This window comes from Scyliorhinus canicula, chromosome 14, assembly GCF_902713615.1.
Source record: "Scyliorhinus canicula chromosome 14, sScyCan1.1, whole genome shotgun sequence".
Taxonomy (NCBI): Eukaryota; Metazoa; Chordata; class Chondrichthyes; order Carcharhiniformes; family Scyliorhinidae; genus Scyliorhinus; species Scyliorhinus canicula.
Genome location: NC_052159.1, coordinates 51638519 through 51656141, shown reverse-complemented (window position 1 = coordinate 51656141; position 17623 = coordinate 51638519). Strand labels below are relative to the sequence as shown.

The 17623-nt window shown below is 48.7% G+C and overlaps 1 protein-coding gene across 1 annotated transcript in view; it reads right to left on the bottom strand.

Moving 5' to 3' along the window:
• Nucleotides 1–17623, bottom strand: part of LOC119977391 (mitochondrial intermediate peptidase-like) — a 223117-nt gene that overhangs the window by 46593 nt on the left and 158901 nt on the right. Inside the window, 2 exon segments of the mRNA XM_038818241.1 lie at nucleotides 3442–3515; nucleotides 16174–16295. Coding sequence (XP_038674169.1) covers nucleotides 3442–3515; nucleotides 16174–16295 — 196 coding nt within the window.

The window sequence follows — 17623 nt, the reverse complement described above, 5'->3', positions numbered from 1 at the left end:
AAATGATAGAAACACAGAATAGTAACAGCACAAGTGGCCATTTGGTCCATCACATCTGTATGAGCTCTCTGGAAGAGCAATTCATCTATTGCCACTCCCATTCTTGCTCCCTTAGAGCCCTGAATATCATTCCTCTTCAGGTAATGATCTAATTATCTGATGAAAGCCACAAAGGGATCTGCCTCCACCACAATCTAAAACAGTGCATTCCAGATCTTAACCAATTAATGCGCAAAATAGTTTTCCCTCATGTTGCCATCACTTTTTTTACAACCACTTGGAATCTGTGTCTGAACAGTTTCTGCCCATCTACTCTGTACAGACCGCTCATGATTTTGAATACTTCTATCAAAGCTCGCCTCAACCTTCTCTTCTCCAAGGAGAACAGCCTTAGTTTCTCCAATTTATTCATGTAATTGAAGGTCCTCACCCTGGAATAATTCTCAAGAATAATTCCTGCACCCTCTCTATAGCCTTCACATCCTTCTTAAAGTGCGGGGCCCAGAACTGGACACAATATTCCAGCTGAGGTTTTGGCAGGGTTTTTATATAGGTTTCATCGTAACTTCCTTGCTCGACACCTATTTATTTTTAAAATATTTTTATTCACGGCATTTTCCATTTTACAATATACACAATGATCACTCAACTTTGTACAATTTTTATAATAAACAAACAGACCACCAACACATCCCGTATGCACCTCTTTCGTACAACCCTCCCATCAAACCCCCCTCCCGTATTTGCTGACCAATTCTTAACGGAAGAGATAAACAGCCTCCACTTCGAATACAACCCCTTCCAACCGCATACTTCATTTTCTCCAGATGCAAAAGCTCTGATAAATCCCCACCCAAGTCGTTGCTCTAGGCGGCTCTGGTGCCTGCCACTCGAGCAGAATCCTCCTCTGGGCTATCAGGGAGGCAAAGGCCAATATGTCAGACCTTTTCCTGCAGCTCCAGTTCTTCCGACACCCTAAATATCACCACCCACAGGCATGGCACCACCTTTACCCCGGAAATCTCTGACATAGTCTTGAAAAAGGACTCCCAGAACTTTCCTCATAATAATCTTATTAATGTCACAAACAAGCTTCCATTAACATTGCAATGATGTTACTGTGAAAATCCCGTAATCTCCGGCGCCTGTTTGGGTACACTGAGGGAGAATTCAGAATGGCCAATTCACTTTTTCAGCACATCTGTCGGGACTTGTGGGAGAAAACCGGAGTACCCGGAGGAAATCCACGCAGACATGGGGAGGACGTGCAGATTCCGCACAGTGACCCAAGTCGGGAATGAAACCTGGGTCCCTGGCGCTGTGACGCAACACCGCTAACCACTGTGCTACCGTGCCAGGCAGGACCAAAACACGTGAGTGGCTTGCTGGCCCCCATGAACAATGGAAAGAACCCATTCATACGTGATTTAGTCATGTGCGCTCTGTGCACTACTTTAAACTGGATCAGGCTCAGTCTTGCACAGAGGAGGTTGAGTTTACTCTGTGTAAACTCCACACACCCCCATCAAATGCACAACCTAACTCTTCCTCCCATTTTCTCTTTATCTCCTCCAGCAAAGCCCCATCCCTCTCTTATCAACTGTCCAGAGATATCTGAAATCTTCCCTCCCCTATATTATCCAAAGATACTACCTTATCCATCAGTGAGGGGGGCAGCAATGAGGAAATGTAGAAAGCTCCTTCCGAACAAAGTTCCTCACCTGTAGATACCTGAACCCATTTCTCCCAGAAGCTGAAACTTTTCACCAAGCTCTTCCTGTCCTGCAAACCTAACCACGACTAAATTCCTAAACCTCTCTACCCCCTCCCGCTCCCAGACCTTGTACGATGAGTCTAATCGCGTCAGGATAAATCTATGGTTCCCACATATCGGCGCGCTTAACAAAATCGACTCCAGCTTAAAATGTTGCCTAAACTGGTTACAAACGCTTAAGGAGGCTATTACCACCAGGCTCAATGATTGATCGGCGAGAATAATAATAATAATAATAATCTTTATTGCCACAAGTAGGCTTACATTAACACTGCAATGAAGTTACTGTGAAAAGCCACTAGTCACCACATTCCGGTTCCTGTTCAGGTGCACGGAGGGACAATTCAGAATGTCCGAATTACCTAACAGCACGTCTTTCGAGACTTGTGGGAGGAAACCGGAGCACCCAGAGGAAACCCACGCAGACACAGCGACTCCACACAGACAGTGGCCCAAGCTGGGAATCGAACCTGGGACACTGGCGCTGTGAAGCAACAGTGTTAACCACTGTGCTACCGTCCGCCGTGGAATAGAAGAGGAGCAGTCAGTCACCAATGCCCTCATTTCATTTTCACATCTGTTAATTTCCACCTAGCCAGTTAGTTTGGTTACTCTGCAATGATAATCCCCCCGCTTCTCCGATGCAGGGACGCAGGGTGGGGGCTGAAGAAAGTGCAGGTCATTGTTTTCAGGAGCTCCCCCTGTTCCACAATATATCAGCAATTTGCATTTTTTACATCAGCTCGCAAAAGTATGCTCAAAGCTGTACTTGTCTGAAAGCAAAAAAAAATAACTTAACATTACACTTTAAAATCTTGATTGAATTACGGACCCGGGACTTTCGATTTACTCGAGATGGGTGGGTAACATGAAAAAAATAACAGGCACTGCCATTCCCAACTTTTAGTTTCTCCACAGACACACAAAGGACAAAAATTAATGTTAGTTAGTCATTTTGTTTTGGGAATCAACTTTTACTCACCTGTCATTTCTTTCCCTTTTTATTTAGATTTTAAGCTCTTGTGCTCCCTTTTCCTCCAAAACAGCTCTGTCCAATAGCTGTCCAACTTGCAAAACACTGCGGTTCTGCAGCCTGTCAGGTACCAGACAGTAGGAGATAGCACAAATACACCTGGGAGGGTGCTGCAATTCGGCAACTCTGAGCTTGTCTTGTAGCATGCAAGTAATATGCCATTTAAATTCAGTGCACTCCCAGTCAGATAAGGGCTGAATTGATAATGTTGGCAGGGTTTTCCCTGCAGCCTTAGAATGTTGCCATTGGGAAACGCTGCCTTAGCGGCTGACCCTTCTGACACCCACCCACGACCCACCCGAGGGTATGACCCGCACTTTGAAAAATACTGCTGAAATTGAAGCAGTATCAAAGTCTTTGTTGGCAAGAAGGTCCACTCACCTAGGAACTTTCAGCCTTCTTGTATAGGTCAGCAAAGCTGTCTTTACCATACTGTTTGTTATGAAACTATCTCTGACATCAGATAAGGTCCCTGGCCAGAAAATTAATTCTTCACATGCCTTTTAACAGCTGCGTGCTGCTCTTTCCTTTCATCAATTCTACACTACAATATATACAAAGACCAGCAGCCTGGATATATTTTAAATACAACATTTTGAGGTGAAAAGCAAAATTAAAAATAATTTTATTTTACCTTCAACCATGAACATCGGTACTTTCCCACCACCATGTGCCAGCATCTCTCTGCGATAGCGCTCTCCCACAGCCCTGAAGAAGAGATAATATTACACCACATGCACTTTTGCTTTGCTGCTGATCAGCATCTTCAGAACAGAGTTAAATCTAGTCATAAATGCTGTGACATCAGCTTTAAAATGATAAATGATGATATTACTATACTATACCAAAGTTCTGAAAAAAGCTGTTTTTGGCTCATTTCCAGTAGCTGCATTTATGTTTACAATTGATATCATGTGCCTGTTGTTTTCATCTAAACGCTAAAAAGCATATTTACTCCTTTTGGAAAAAGGAATAACGTCATGTCACAGGGGTTGATAATGCAGCGTACCCTGGGCCTGCACTTTGGGAAATACATATCAGCATCCCATAATACAACTGATGCTTAGCACCCATTACACGGTTGCTGCAATGGAGGGGAGCAGAGAAATTTTAAATGTTTTCCTCTGGGTATTCCTGACGTTCTATCAAGAATATTTGGTAAACTTGCTGCTGAACTGTTGGATCTTAAATCACACCAACTTGTATTTATATAGCACCCTTAAAGGCTCGTCACAAGTGTTATGCGGCAAAAGTTTAGCACCAGGTCACAGAGAGCCATTAGGATAGATGAGGAAAAGAATTGTAGAGTGACAGAGAGGTTTATTGTAAGAATTACAGAGTTCAGAACATTCACAATGAACACACAGCCACCAATGGCTATCTGCTCGCATGTGTCTTCCCTCCCCACTTCAAAATGTTCTTATGACCTCTATGCAGCCACTGGTGCTCTTCCGGTATTAAAAGTCCTGCCAGCTTCAAAAGTGACAGCACAACCTATTGGGAGCTATATTTAAATATTTCAATGAGATTACCATGCAAGACCAGCTTTAGTTTTGAAATTAATCTTGAACAAAATTAACATAGATTGTTTTTAATTGATCATATTACGATTAAAAGATTCTAGAATCATAGAATCTCTACAGTGCAGGATGAGGCCATTCGGCCCGTCAAATCTGCACCAAACTTCCACTCCCCCGCCCACCTCACCGTATCCCCGTAATCTAACCTGCACATCGCTGGACACAAAGGGGCAATTTAGCATGGCCCAATCAACCTAAACCTGCACATCTTTGGACTGCGGAATGAAACCACACAGGCACGGGGAGAACATGCAAACTCCACACAGACAGTCACCCAAGGCCAGAATCAAGCCCGAGTTCCCTGGTGCTGTGAGGCAGCTAACCATTGTGCCAAAGAGACTACGTAAGCAGTCAGTTAATTAGCTTGGGTATTTCACTTGGATTTTTTGAGATGTTATTACCAGTATTGTGCATCACATGCAATGACGCTGTCTAAACAAATTTTATGGTAAGGTGGCATGCAACAGCAAAATTGCTGTTGAATAAATTTGGCATTAACAACTCACTAGATTATGCAATGTTGTGACAAAAATTGGTTTGTTCATTTATCAAGATTGAGATATCTACCAACAAAGATTTTGAACTTGTTAATTTAAATTTGTAGACAAAATATATTTAACAGTCATGAACAAACAACAATAACTCGTCAACTGATTAACCTACAGATTTTGTTGACTGGGAGCTCCTCTGGTTTACATTTACATATTCAGAACAATAAAAAGCCATTGGCTCAAACGTTCACCCTCATGCCCAGGCTGATTTCACCCTCATTCACCAAACATCTCCCTCCCCCATTTCCCAGGAGGGACAAAGAAAGTCCAGAGAACTGTAGCAAATCCAGGAGTCTTCTTGAAGAAAAGTTTTCTTGCTTGCATATTTGAACATAATGGCCTAGGCTTTTTAATCATAATATTAAAATCATAGATCATTCAACATAGAAGGAGGCCATTCAGCTATCTTTTAAAAAATATATTTTATTATTCTTTTTCACATTTTCATCAAATTTACACCCACCAACAAATAATCAACAGTAATACAATGGCAATCCCCTAGCCAACAATCCCTTTATCCCACCCACCTCCAAACAGCCCCCAGCATTTTAAATACAAACACCAAAGAAAGCGAATCAGGAATCTACCATCAACCTAAACATAATCACCAATAACTTATACATTCCAACGCCCCCCCACCATGTTCGATGTCATCCAATTCCTGAAAATGCATAATAAACAAAGCCCATGAGTTGCAGAACCCTTCCATCCTTCCCCTCAATTCGAATCTTCACTTTCTCAAGTGTTAAGAACTCCAGCAGGTCGGACTTCCGGTTGCGGCTATGCGGAGCTAATCCGCACGTTTGGCAGCTCCCGCCAGAAACAGACTTTTGGGCTCTTTTCAGCGCCCCCAGCGGTGCTTGATCGACGATTCCCGACGTGGGAAGGGGTCTGCAGTAGATCCCCAGGGTTCAATGGTCCGGACCAGGAGTGGGGCGAGCAGAAAAGCGGTGGCAGCGCCTCTGGAAAAGCGGGGGAAGGAAAATAAAATGGCGGCCGGCGGAGCCCTCGAGGAGTGGAGGCAGTGGGCGCGGGAGCAGCAGGAGACTCTTCAGCGCTGCTTTCAGGAGCTTAAGGTGGAGCTGCTGGAGTCGCTGAAGGCTACCACCAGTAAGCTGCTGGAGACTCAGACAGCCCAGGGGGCCGCAATCCGGGAGCTGCAGCAGCAGGCCTTCGAAAGAGAGGATGTGGTCGCGGCCCTCGCGGGGAAGGTGGAGATGCGCGAGGCGCTCTATAAAAAGTGGCAGGAGCGGTTCGAGGAGCTGGAGAACCGGTCGAGGCGAAAAAATTTACGGATCCTGGGCCTCACGGAGGGGCCGTACCTGGCGGCCTATGTGGTCATTTTGTTGAACTCGCTGATGGGAGCTGGGTCCTTGGAGGGGGTCCACAGAATACTGGCCAGGAGGCCCAAGCCGAATGAGCCGCCGCGGGCGGTGCTGGTGCGGTTTCACCGGTTCGTTGACCGGGAGTGCGTGCTTCAGTGGGCCAAGAAGGAGCGGAGCAGCAAGTGGGAGAACACGGTGGTGCGGATCTACCAGGACTGGAGTGCGGAGGTGGCTAAGCGGAGGGCCGGGTACAACCGGACAAAGGCGGTGCTCCACAGACAGAGTGTGAAGTTTGGCATGTTGCAGCCGGCGCATCTGTGGGTCACCTACCAGGACCGTCACCATTATTTTGACTCCCCGAAAGAGGCGTGGGCCTTTGTGCAGGCCGAGAAATTGGACTCAGACTGAGGGTCAGGGATGGGGGTTTTGTATGTAAATGTAACTGTGTCTATTTTTTTGGAGGGGAGGGGTTCTCTGTTTTCTGTTTCATGCAGGATGTGTGTTGGCTTTAGGGTGGGTGGGGCGATATCTTTATGTCTTTTTGTATGGGTCTGGTGGACGGGTTCGGGCAGGGAGGTAAACTGGGAGTGCGGGGAGCTGGTGGTGGGGACCGGCAATGGGAGTTGCCCTAGAGGAGGCGGGGTTGGGCAGGGTGAAAGCGCGGGCTTTCCTCTTGTTTCCTGCGCTGCAGGGTGATGGGGGCGGGGTCGGGGCTGAGAAGCGCGGGCCTTTACTTTGCTGGTTTTTACTTTCCCGCGCAAGGGCCGGGGGGGGGGGGGGGGAAGAGAGAGGAGGGCCTGCTGATGGGCACGGAGGAGAAGGAGAAGCCCCACATGGGGAGGGGTAGGAGGTGTGGCGGGAGTCGCCGGGGTCAGCAGAAGTTAGCTGGCTCACGGGAGTGCGATGGAGGGGGGGGCACGGCAAGGAGGGGTCCTAGCCTTGGGGGGGGGGGGGGGGGTACCGGGTTGCTGCTGGAATGGCCAGGAAGAAGAAGAAGCTGGAGTGTGCTATGGCTAGTCGGCAGGGGAGGGGGGCAGGGAGCCCTCTGATCCGGCTGATAACTTGGAATGTGAGGGGGCTGAACGGGCCAGTCAAGCGGGTCCGGGTATTTACGCATTTGAAGGGGCTGAAGGCGGATGTGGCCATGCTCCAAGAGACGCACCTGAAGGTGGTGGACCAGGTTCGACTGAGGAAGGGATGGGTGGGCCAAGTATTTCATTCAGGGCTGGATGAGAAGAATCGGGGGGTGGCGATCCTGGTGGGAAAGAGGGTGTCGTCTGAGGCGTCAAATGTGGTGGCTGACAGTGGTGGGAGGTATGTGATGGTGAGTGGTAAGCTGCAGGGGGAGCGGGTGGTGCTGGTGAATGTTTACGCCCCGAACTGGGATGATGCGGGATTTATGCGGCGCATGTTGGGCCGTATTCCGGATCTGGAGGCGGGGGGCCTGATCATGGTGGGGGACTTCAACACGGTGCTGGATCCCCCATTGGATCGATCCAGGTCCCGGATGGGTAGGAGGCCGGCGGCGGCCAAGGTGTTGAGGGGGTTTATGGATCAGATGGGAGGGGTGGATTCCTGGAGGTTTGCGAGGCCAAGGGCCAGGGAGTATTCACTTTTCTCCCACGTGCATAAGGCCTATTCCAGGATCGACTTTTTTTGTCCTGAGCAGGGGGCTGGTTTCGAGGGTGGAGGATGTCGAATACTCTGCCATAGCCATTTCGGATCATGCCCCGCACTGGGTGGACCTCAGGCTGGGGGAGGAGAGGGACCAGCGCCCGCTCTGGCGCTTGGAGTTGGGGCTGCTGGCAGATGAGGAGGTGGGTGGGAGGGTCCGGGGGTGTATCGAGAGGTACCTTGAGGCCAACAATAACGGGGAGGTCCGAGTGGGGATGGTCTGGGAGACATTGAAGGCGGTGATTAGAGGGGAGTTGATTTCCATCCGAACCCATAGGGAGAGGGGAGAGCAGAGAGAGAGGGAGAGGTTGGTGGGGGAGATGGTGAGGGTGGACAGGAGATATGCGGAGGCTCCGGAGGAGGAATTGCTGGGGGAGCGGCGTAGCCTTCAGGCCAGGTTCGATCTACTGACCACCAGAAAGGCGGAAGCTCAGTGGAGGAAAGCACAGGGGGCGGTGTATGAATATGGGGAGAAGGTGGTTAGGATGCTGGCACACCAGCTCCGAAAGCGAGACGCGGCCAGGGAGATTGGGGGAGTGAAGGATAGAGATGGGAAGGTGGTGCGGAGGGGGGTAGACGTTAATGGGGTCTTTAGGGACTTTTATGGGGAATTGTACCGGTCTGAACCCCCGGTGGGGGGGGGGGGGGGGGGGGGGGGAGATGGAGCGCTTCTTGGACAAGCTGCGATTTCCGAAGGTGGAGGCGGGGCAGGTGGAGGGACTGGGGGCGCCGATTGAGCTGGAGGAGCTGGTCACTGGGATTGGCAGCATGCAGTCTGGGAAGGCGCCTGGGCCGGATGGGTTTCCGGCCGAATTTTATAAAATGTATGCGGACCTGTTGGGCCCCCTGTTGGTTCGGACCTTTAACGAGGCAAGGGAGGGGGTGCTTTGCCCCAATTATGTCACAGGCGCTGATTTCCTTGATCCTTAAGCGGGACAAGGACCCCCTGCAGTGTGGGTCATATAGGCCGATCTCGCTGCTAAATGTAGACGCCAAGCTGTTGGCGAAGATCTTAGCTACAAGGATAGAGGATTGTGTGCCGGGGGTCATTCATGAGGACCAGACGGGGCTTTTAAAGGGAAGGCAGTTGAATACCAACATATGAAGGCTTCTGAATGTCATTATGATGCCGGCTGTGGAAGGGGAGGCGGAGATAGTGGTGGCATTAGACACGGAGAAGGCCTTTGATAGGGTTGAGTGGGGGTATCTGTGGGAGGTGTTGGAAAGGTTTGGGTTTGGGGAGGGGTTTGTCCGTTGGGTGAGGCTGCTCTATGAGGCCCCGATGGCGAGTGTAACCACGAACAGGAGGAGGTCGGAGTACTTTCGGCTGCACCGGGGGACGAGACAGGGGTGTCCCCTGTCCCCCTTGCTCTTTGCATTGGCAATTGAGCCCCTGGCCATGGCGCTGAGGGAGTCGGGGAACTGGAGGGGCCTGGTGCGGGGTGGGGAGGAGCATCGAGTGTCGCTTTATGCGGACGACCTGTTGCTGTGTGTGGCGGACCCGGTGGGGGGAATGCCGGAGGTTATGAGGATTCTCAGCGAATTTGGGGGCTTTTCTGGATATAAGCTCAATCTGGGTAAGAGTGAGCTGTTCGTTGTGCACCCGGGGGACCAGGAGGAGGGGATTGGTAGGCTCCCACTGAAGCAGGCAGGGAGGAGCTTTCGGTACCTAGGAGTCCAGGTGGCTAGGAGCTGGGGAGCCCTGCACAAACTTAACCTCACAAGGCTGGTGGAGTAAATGGAGGAGGAGATGAAAAGGTGGGATATGTTACCGCTGTCGCTGGCGGGTAGGGTGCAGTCCGTCAAGATGACGGTGCTCCCGAGGTTCTTGTTCCTGTTCCAGTACCTCCCCATCCTTATCCCGAAGGCCTTTTTTAGGAGGGTCAACAGGAGCATCACGGGGTTTGTATGGGCACACGGGACCCCGAGGGCGAGAAGGGTGTTTTTGGAGGGGGGGCCTGGGGCTGCCCAACCTGTGTGGGTATTACTGGGCTGCCAACGCAGCAATGGTGCATAAGTGGGCAATGGACGGGGAGGGGGCAGCATGGAAGAGGATGGAGATGGCGTCCTGTGTGAATATGAGCCTGGAGGCGCTGGTAACGGCGCCGTTGCCGCTCCCTCCAATGAGGTATACTACGAGCCCGGTGGTGGTGGCTACCCTGAAAATTTGGGGGCAATGGTGACGGCATAGGGGGGAGGTGGGGGGCTCGATGGAGTCCCCGATACGGGGGAACCACCGGTTTGTCCCAGGTAGCGTCGATGGGGGGTTTCTCAGCTGGCACAGGGCAGGCATTAGGAGGTTGAGGGACCTGTTTGTAGATGGGAGGTTTGCGAGCCTGGATGAGTTGGAGGGGAAGTTTGGGCTCCCCCCGGGAACATGTTCAGGTACATGCAGGTTAGGGCATTTGCCAGGCGGCAAGTGGCGGGGTTCCCTGTGTTGCCCCCGCGGGGGGTTCGGGACAGGGTGCTCTCGGGGGTGTGGGTTGGAGGAGGGAAGATTTTGGACGTGTACCATGTTATGCAGGAGGTGGATGAGGCCTCGGTGGAGGAGCTGAAGGGCAAATGGGAAGAAGAGCTGGGCGAGGAGATTGAGGAGGGGACATGGGCGGATGCCCTGGGAAGGGTGAACTCCTCCTCTTCTTGTGCGAGGCTTAGCCTCATACAGTTCAAAGTGCTGCATAGGGCTCATATGACCGGGACGAGGATGAGCAGGTTCTTTGGGAGCGAGGATAGGTGTACTAGGTGCTCGGGGAGCCCAGCGAATCATGCCCATATGTTCTGGGCATGCCCAGAGCTGGGGGACTTCTGGAAGGGGGTAGCAAGCACGGTGTTGAGGGTGGTAGGATCCAGGGTTGAACCAGGCTGGGGACGAACCACCATGCCTCCTTTTTGAACCCCAAAGTTCAACCTCCCCAACCCCCGCCTGATGGGTTAACTATCCTGGAAGAAATCGACAAAAGGTTCCCACCTCCGGGTAAACCCCTCCAGAGACCCTCTCAAACGATTTTTGCAAACCTAAGGAATTTTGCGAGGTCGCTCACCCACACCCAGAGTTTTGAGGGCTCCGAGTCCCTCCATCCCAACAAGATCTGTATCCGGGCTAAAACGTCGGCCTCTCTCACACCCTGGACTCCTGGGTCTTCCAACACTCCGAAAATTGCCACTTCTGGACTTGCGACCTCCATCACCTTCAGCACCTCAGACATTACGTAATTGATCCCCCAAAAGAATCCCTCCAGCTTCAGACAGGCCCAAACATGTGGACATGGTTCGCGCCCCCCCCCCCCCCCCCCCCACACACCGCCCAAACCTATCCTCTACCCCCTCAAAAGTCTGCTCATTCTGGCCACCGTCATATACGCCCTGTGAACTACTTTAAATTGGATAAGGCTAAGCCTAGCACACAAAGAGGATGCATTCACCTTTCTTAGAGCCTCCTCCCATAGTCCATCCTCCAGCACCCTCCCCAGCTTTTCCTCCCACTTCCACTTAACTTCTCCTATCGGGGCATCCTCCCAGTCATAATCAGCCAGTGCGAGTCTAGGTCTGGGATCTTCCCCAGCACATGCCTCATAAACTGCACATCGTCCCAATTTGGGGCATAAAAATTTACCAGGACAACTGGCATCCCCTCCAGCTACCCATACGCCATCACAAACCTTCCCCCCGAATCTGCGACTATATTCCCCACCTCAAACGCCACCCATTTATTTACCAGCACCGTCACCTGCCCCACGCCTTCATGTCTAATCCCGAATGGAAGACTTGCCCAACCGCCCCCCCCCCCCCCCCCTTGCTTAGCCTTGTCTGATCCCTGATTGTCAAGTGTGTTTCTTGTAATAAGGCCACGTCCGCCTTCAAGCTCCTCAGGTGTGTGAAAACCGTTTAACTGGCCCATTTAACCCCTTCCATTCCATGTGACCAACCTGTTCGGAGGGCACCCGACCCCCATCCCCTGCCGATCAACCATACTACTTCTTCGGCCAACACCTGGCCCATGTCATGTGACCCTTCAGGCCCACCCTCAGATGTCCACCGTCACCACCTCCTCCAGTGCTACGCCACAGCAACAACACCTTTCATCACCAGCCCCCTCCCCCCCCCTCCCCCCCACCCCCCGCCCACCCCTTTCCCTTAAACAAAACAACTACTCCATCACCCTCTGCTACCCTAACCATCTGGTCACCCCTCACTGCGCTCCAGTTAACTAGCCCGCCCAGCTAACCTGGTGGCCCCCGCCCAAGGACCCAAGCCTCCTACCACCCGTCGATTCCCCCCCCACTCGCACACCTCATAAGCAACAATGAAACAAGAAAAAAAAGGTGTACTCACCCTCAGTCACGACAAAACATCTCGAAGGAGTAAAGTTCTCCAGCAACCAACAAAAACAAAGCTACAAGAAAAAACGGACCAAAAAAGCACCCATCTCCTCGCACTTCCTCCACAGTTCAATGTCCTCCTTCGCCTGTCAGTCTATTGTCTCTTGATAACTCCATCGCCTCCTCTACTTTCCAAAATAGTGTTTGTAGCTATTAAAAGTCACCGAGAGGCGGACCGGCTATAGCATCCAAAACATCACCTCCTTTTTAAAGAGGGCAGCCTTCACCCGATTAAACGTGGCTCTCTTCTTCACCAGGTCCGTGTCCAGGTCCTGGTACATCCGAAGCTCGCTCCCCTCCCAGGTGCATCTTCTCGTCTGCCTCGCCCATCTCAGTACCTTTTTCTTAAAATATAAATTTAGAGTACACAATTCATTTTTTCCAATTAATGGGCAATTTAGCGTGTCCAGTCCACCTACCCTGTACATCTTTGGGTTGTGGGGGCGAAACCCACACTAACACGGGGAGAATGTGTAAAATCCATACGGACAGTGACCCAGAGCCGGGATCGAACCTGGGACCTCAGCGCCATGAGACAGCAGGGCTAACACCCTGCGCCATCGTGCTGCCCTGTCTCAGTATCTTTTCCTTGTCCAGGAACCGGTGAAGACGCACCACCATCGCCCTCGATCGCTTATTATCCTGCGGCTTCCTCATTAGCGCCCTGTGCGCTTGGTCGACCTCCAGGGGCCGGTCAAAGGTCCACTCCCCCATCAACGTCTCCAGCATCATGGCCACATACGTGTCAGCAACCGCTACCTTGAGCTTCAGGCATCCCCACGTTTCTTAAGTTTCCCTCCGGGAGCAGTTCACCAAGTCCTCCACCTTCTCTTTTAATCTCTGCTGAGTCTCCCACATCACATCTATCTCGGCTGCCAACGAGGCAAGCTCCACCTCGTACTCCCCCACTGCCTCCTCCGCTTTCTGAATAGCCTGGCCCTGGGACTCCAGTCTCTGCTCCACATGGTCAATTCCCGCTTTTAACAGTTCCACCGCCTTGGGGAGGTCCTGCTGGCCCTCCCTCCTCTTGTTGGCTAAACGTCTCATTTAAAAAGTCCACCATTTGCTCTGTTGACCACTGGACAGGCAAGGCAGACCCTTTACCCTCCGCCATCTTGACCAGTCGTGCACCAAGATTCTCTTGCTCCAACTGCTCCCTTCTTCTAAACCCACTTCTGGTCCGTGGATCCATCCAGCAGCCCCACCAATGGAGTCAAACTTTTCTCCAGTCAGTCCTACGCCTTTTTTCCACAAAACATTCACCTTACAAACAGGGAAAAGGGTCACAAAAACAGCCTCGAGCGGAGCTGCCAAATGTGCGACCACTCACACCATGGCCACCACTGGAAGACTTGAATTTGCTGAATACACATTGTTTGTAAACCCATCATCTGGTTTAAATATCAATTTTCCAATTTCACCACTCAATTTAATCCGCCTTTTCTGGACTTTCTGGTTCAAAGATAGGTATCTTGGTCAATAGCAACCCGAAGGCGGTGGGGGGGGTGTTCTTTATTATTGTTTCTATTTTTTCTATGGTTATTTAACTTTATATCGTGTTAATTTAAGTTGTTGTTAATATGTTTTGTTGTTCATTGAGGATGGGCGAATGTTTATGGCTGTTATCATTATTGTTATTGTTGGTATTTTATTGCGGTTCATTGTTGTTATATAAATACAACATTTTTCAATAAAAATTATTTTAAAATTTTTTAAAAATCCAATTGACTAAAGCACTGGACTATTAGCTTATCATTGAAATGGAATAAGACAAAGATCTATGCATGCCTTGGATACAGCAGAACTTCTACTCTTTCCCGCATTGTTTGGCATCTATTCATTTAATTATTTCTATCTGTTTTTCTTACCTCTGTAAAATGCCTTAGGACATTTCTAAATTAGGTATATGTACATACAAGCTGTTATTGTCCAAAAGTGAGCACTATGGAATAGATTAGATAGATGGGTTTGCTGCGTGTGGGGCATTGGGGGTAGGGCATTGCCGGGGGGGGTCACTAAACTGAACTGCCAGTCTCAAGAGCCTCGCAATGAAGAAGTCATTAAACAGAGCACTTGGCCACAGTAATAGGAGCATTTAGAAGGAAATTGCTGGTGGAATTCTCATAAGCTATCCTCGCATAGTGTAGCTTAATTACCGGTTTGTCCTTACAATCAAAATGCCATATGATCTGAAGGGGTTGGAAAAAGGGAAATAATAAATAATAAATGCACAAATGCTTTTGAAACTGAAATAATTATTTTCCACAGGCATCATTGGCTAAACCAGTATTTATCGCCCATTCCCAACAGCCCTTGGGTAGGTGGTGCACCTTCTTGAACTGCTGAAGGGTATGTGGCGTAGATAACCCCATAATGTGGTTAGGAAGAGAATTCCAACATGGATAGCTTGTTATCATGCAATGAGCTAGGGGAAGGGAAGACCTTGGATACATATGGTTGATGGAGAGGGGGAAGGCTCCTTGGGAAGAGATAAAGGGGAAGTGGGAGGAGGAGCTGGGAGTTGTACAGGGTGGAACAGCCTGGAGTGAAATACTGTATCAGATCAACTTGACCTCCTCTTGTGCCAGGATGAGCCTGATTCAATTTAAAGTTGTTCACAGGGCTCATATGACTCGAGCGCATATGAGCAGGTTCTTTCCCGATGTGGAGAACCGGTGCGAGAGGTGCTCAACGGGGCCGGCGAATCATGTACATATGTTTTGGTCCTGTCTGAAACTGGTTTGAATTCTGGGCATCTGTGTTTGAGACTTTGCCAACGATTATGGAGGTGAGATTGGAGCCGTAACCTTTGGTGGCAATTTTCAGCATATCAGAGTTGTCAGTGCTGCTGGAGGGGAAGGGGGCCGATGATGTGGCCTTTGCCTCTCTGATTGCCCAGCGACGAATCCTTTTGGGTGGAGGTCGGCAGTGCCACCAAGGGCTTTGGCGTGGTTGGGGGATGCGACAGAGTTGCTGCAAATGGAAAAAAATTAAGTTTAGCCTTAGGGAGTCGGAAGAGGGGTTCCATTCGACAGGGAGGCTGTTTATCTTTTGTTTTCAAATGTCTGTTTGTAGCCAGCAATTAAGGAGTTGGGGGGGGGGGGGGGGGGGGGGAAAGAGAGGAAATTGAACGTAAAATTATTTTGTTTATAAAGATCTAAAAATTACAAAATGCCTATATGGTTGTATTTGTTTTTATGATCGTTGAATTTTTGGTATTGTTTGCAATAACATATATATCTTTTTTAAAGGAAGGGAATTCCAGGAATTTGAACCATCGACACTGACAGAACAATATATTCCAAGTCAAGGAGGTTTGAGGCTTGCAGGTGGTGGTGTATATTGGTTGCAATAATGCTACTCCTCCAAGAGGTAATTTCACTTCATACCAAAGCTATCAAAACATCCGCAAAATGCTAACTGCACAATAATATAAATTAAAACTCACTTGTGCTACAAAGTCAAAATATATTTTTGGTTGATCTGGAAGGTTTAAACACATTTTGCTCTTCATGTACGGAACGATCTGCCTGGACTATACGCAGAACAACACTTTTCACTGTACCTCAGTACACGTGACAATAAATATAAATCAAAGCATAGAATCATATAGCACAAAAGGAGGCCATTTGGACTTCCCCTGCTTTTTGCCAATAGCCCTGCATTTTTCATCTTTTTATGTACATATCTGATTCCCTTTTCAGGTAATGCATTCCAGATCATAATAATTTGTGTAAAAATATCTAATTTCTCCATGGATTTCTTTTTGTCAACTATGTTCAATCTGCGTTCCCTTTCTGCAAAGTCCCATTTCTTTGTGATCAATCACAATTATTTCCATATTCTCATTTTCTAACCTGTTAAGTGGGTCCTCCATGAAACATTGCTTCCAAACCATAGAGGCCACAGCTCTTGACATGAGGTAGGAATAATACTTGGCACCATATCCAACTAGGTGGCTAAAACGCAGCTGCCATGCCTAAAAAGAAAACAAAACCGTAAGTCTTGTCTCAAGAATTTGAAAATATTTTGTGATGTTAACTAATAAAATATTTTAGACAAAACCTTTTTCATCGCAACATTGTAGCTATTGAAAGGATACAGAAGAAAGCTACAAGAATGGTTTGAGGGGATGAAGAGATTGAATTATTAGGAATGATTATGTAAATTGGCCAAGTTCTCACTAGAGAACAGAAGGGTGAGACGAGATATGATTGTTGGTTGCAGGATTACTAAAACACACGATAACATAAACCCTAACAAGTTATTTCATTTCATCAAGCACAACAGAACCAGAGGTCATGGCCTCTGCTTGAAGCAGGGTAAATTCAAAATTAATCTGTGGAAACAATATTTCTCTGAGTAAATCATCAATCATCCTTAGGGAATGGTGGAAGCAGATAATATTGATTAATTAAAATGCCATTTAGATACACTTCTTTCAGAAAATAACAATTTTGGCTGCAGAATATGTTGTGAAAAATGATAAGATATAGCATGCTTGAGATATCAGGTGACTTTGGACCCAAATGTTCTGGGAGGTATCTGATGAGAAATCCAGAGGTTGTATTGAGTAGCATCTGTCACTAGGTTTCTGCTGCTGCCACAAGATTTGTTTAACACCTTCTTATAGAATGAACTATGCCACAAAATGTCCTGCTGATATCCATGATCATGGCATTGGCACCAGCTGGATCTGATCATCACCAGATGTCTCACTGAACAACATTCGCACACACAGCTACTACAATGCTGACTGTGATACCAATCACTCCCTGTGGATTAGGGTCAGGATGCAACCCTTGGAAATCTTTTAATTAAAAGCAGAAATGTACATGGGAAGCAAGAGCAAAAAAAGTCTGACGTTTGAGATCAACATCACTGGGATGGGATCTGTTATTCAAGTCAGCCAGGTCGTTCTCATTGATCCGATCCGAGTGAGAAGATTCTGAATGCTCAAATTGCTCAAAGTCAAGTACAACAAGCTGCGATGCAATGCACGCTGACTACTGGTTCAAAATTGATTGAATTTATTTGCCAGAATATCCAGATGTCCTACAACACTGGGAATGCTAGGGGCTTGTATGAAGGAATCTAAACGGCAAGATATCCATCAGGAAATGGAATGGCTCAATTGAAAATAAGGAAGGGGAACTCATCACTGGCTGCAATAACAGTTGAGAGATGAGTGGAACACTACCGCGAGTGTACTCTAGTGTGAACATGGTCACCAAGCAAGCTCTCGGCACTATAGAGATTGCCTGTCATGGAAGAGCGGGATATCAAATACACAGTAGATGAACTTAG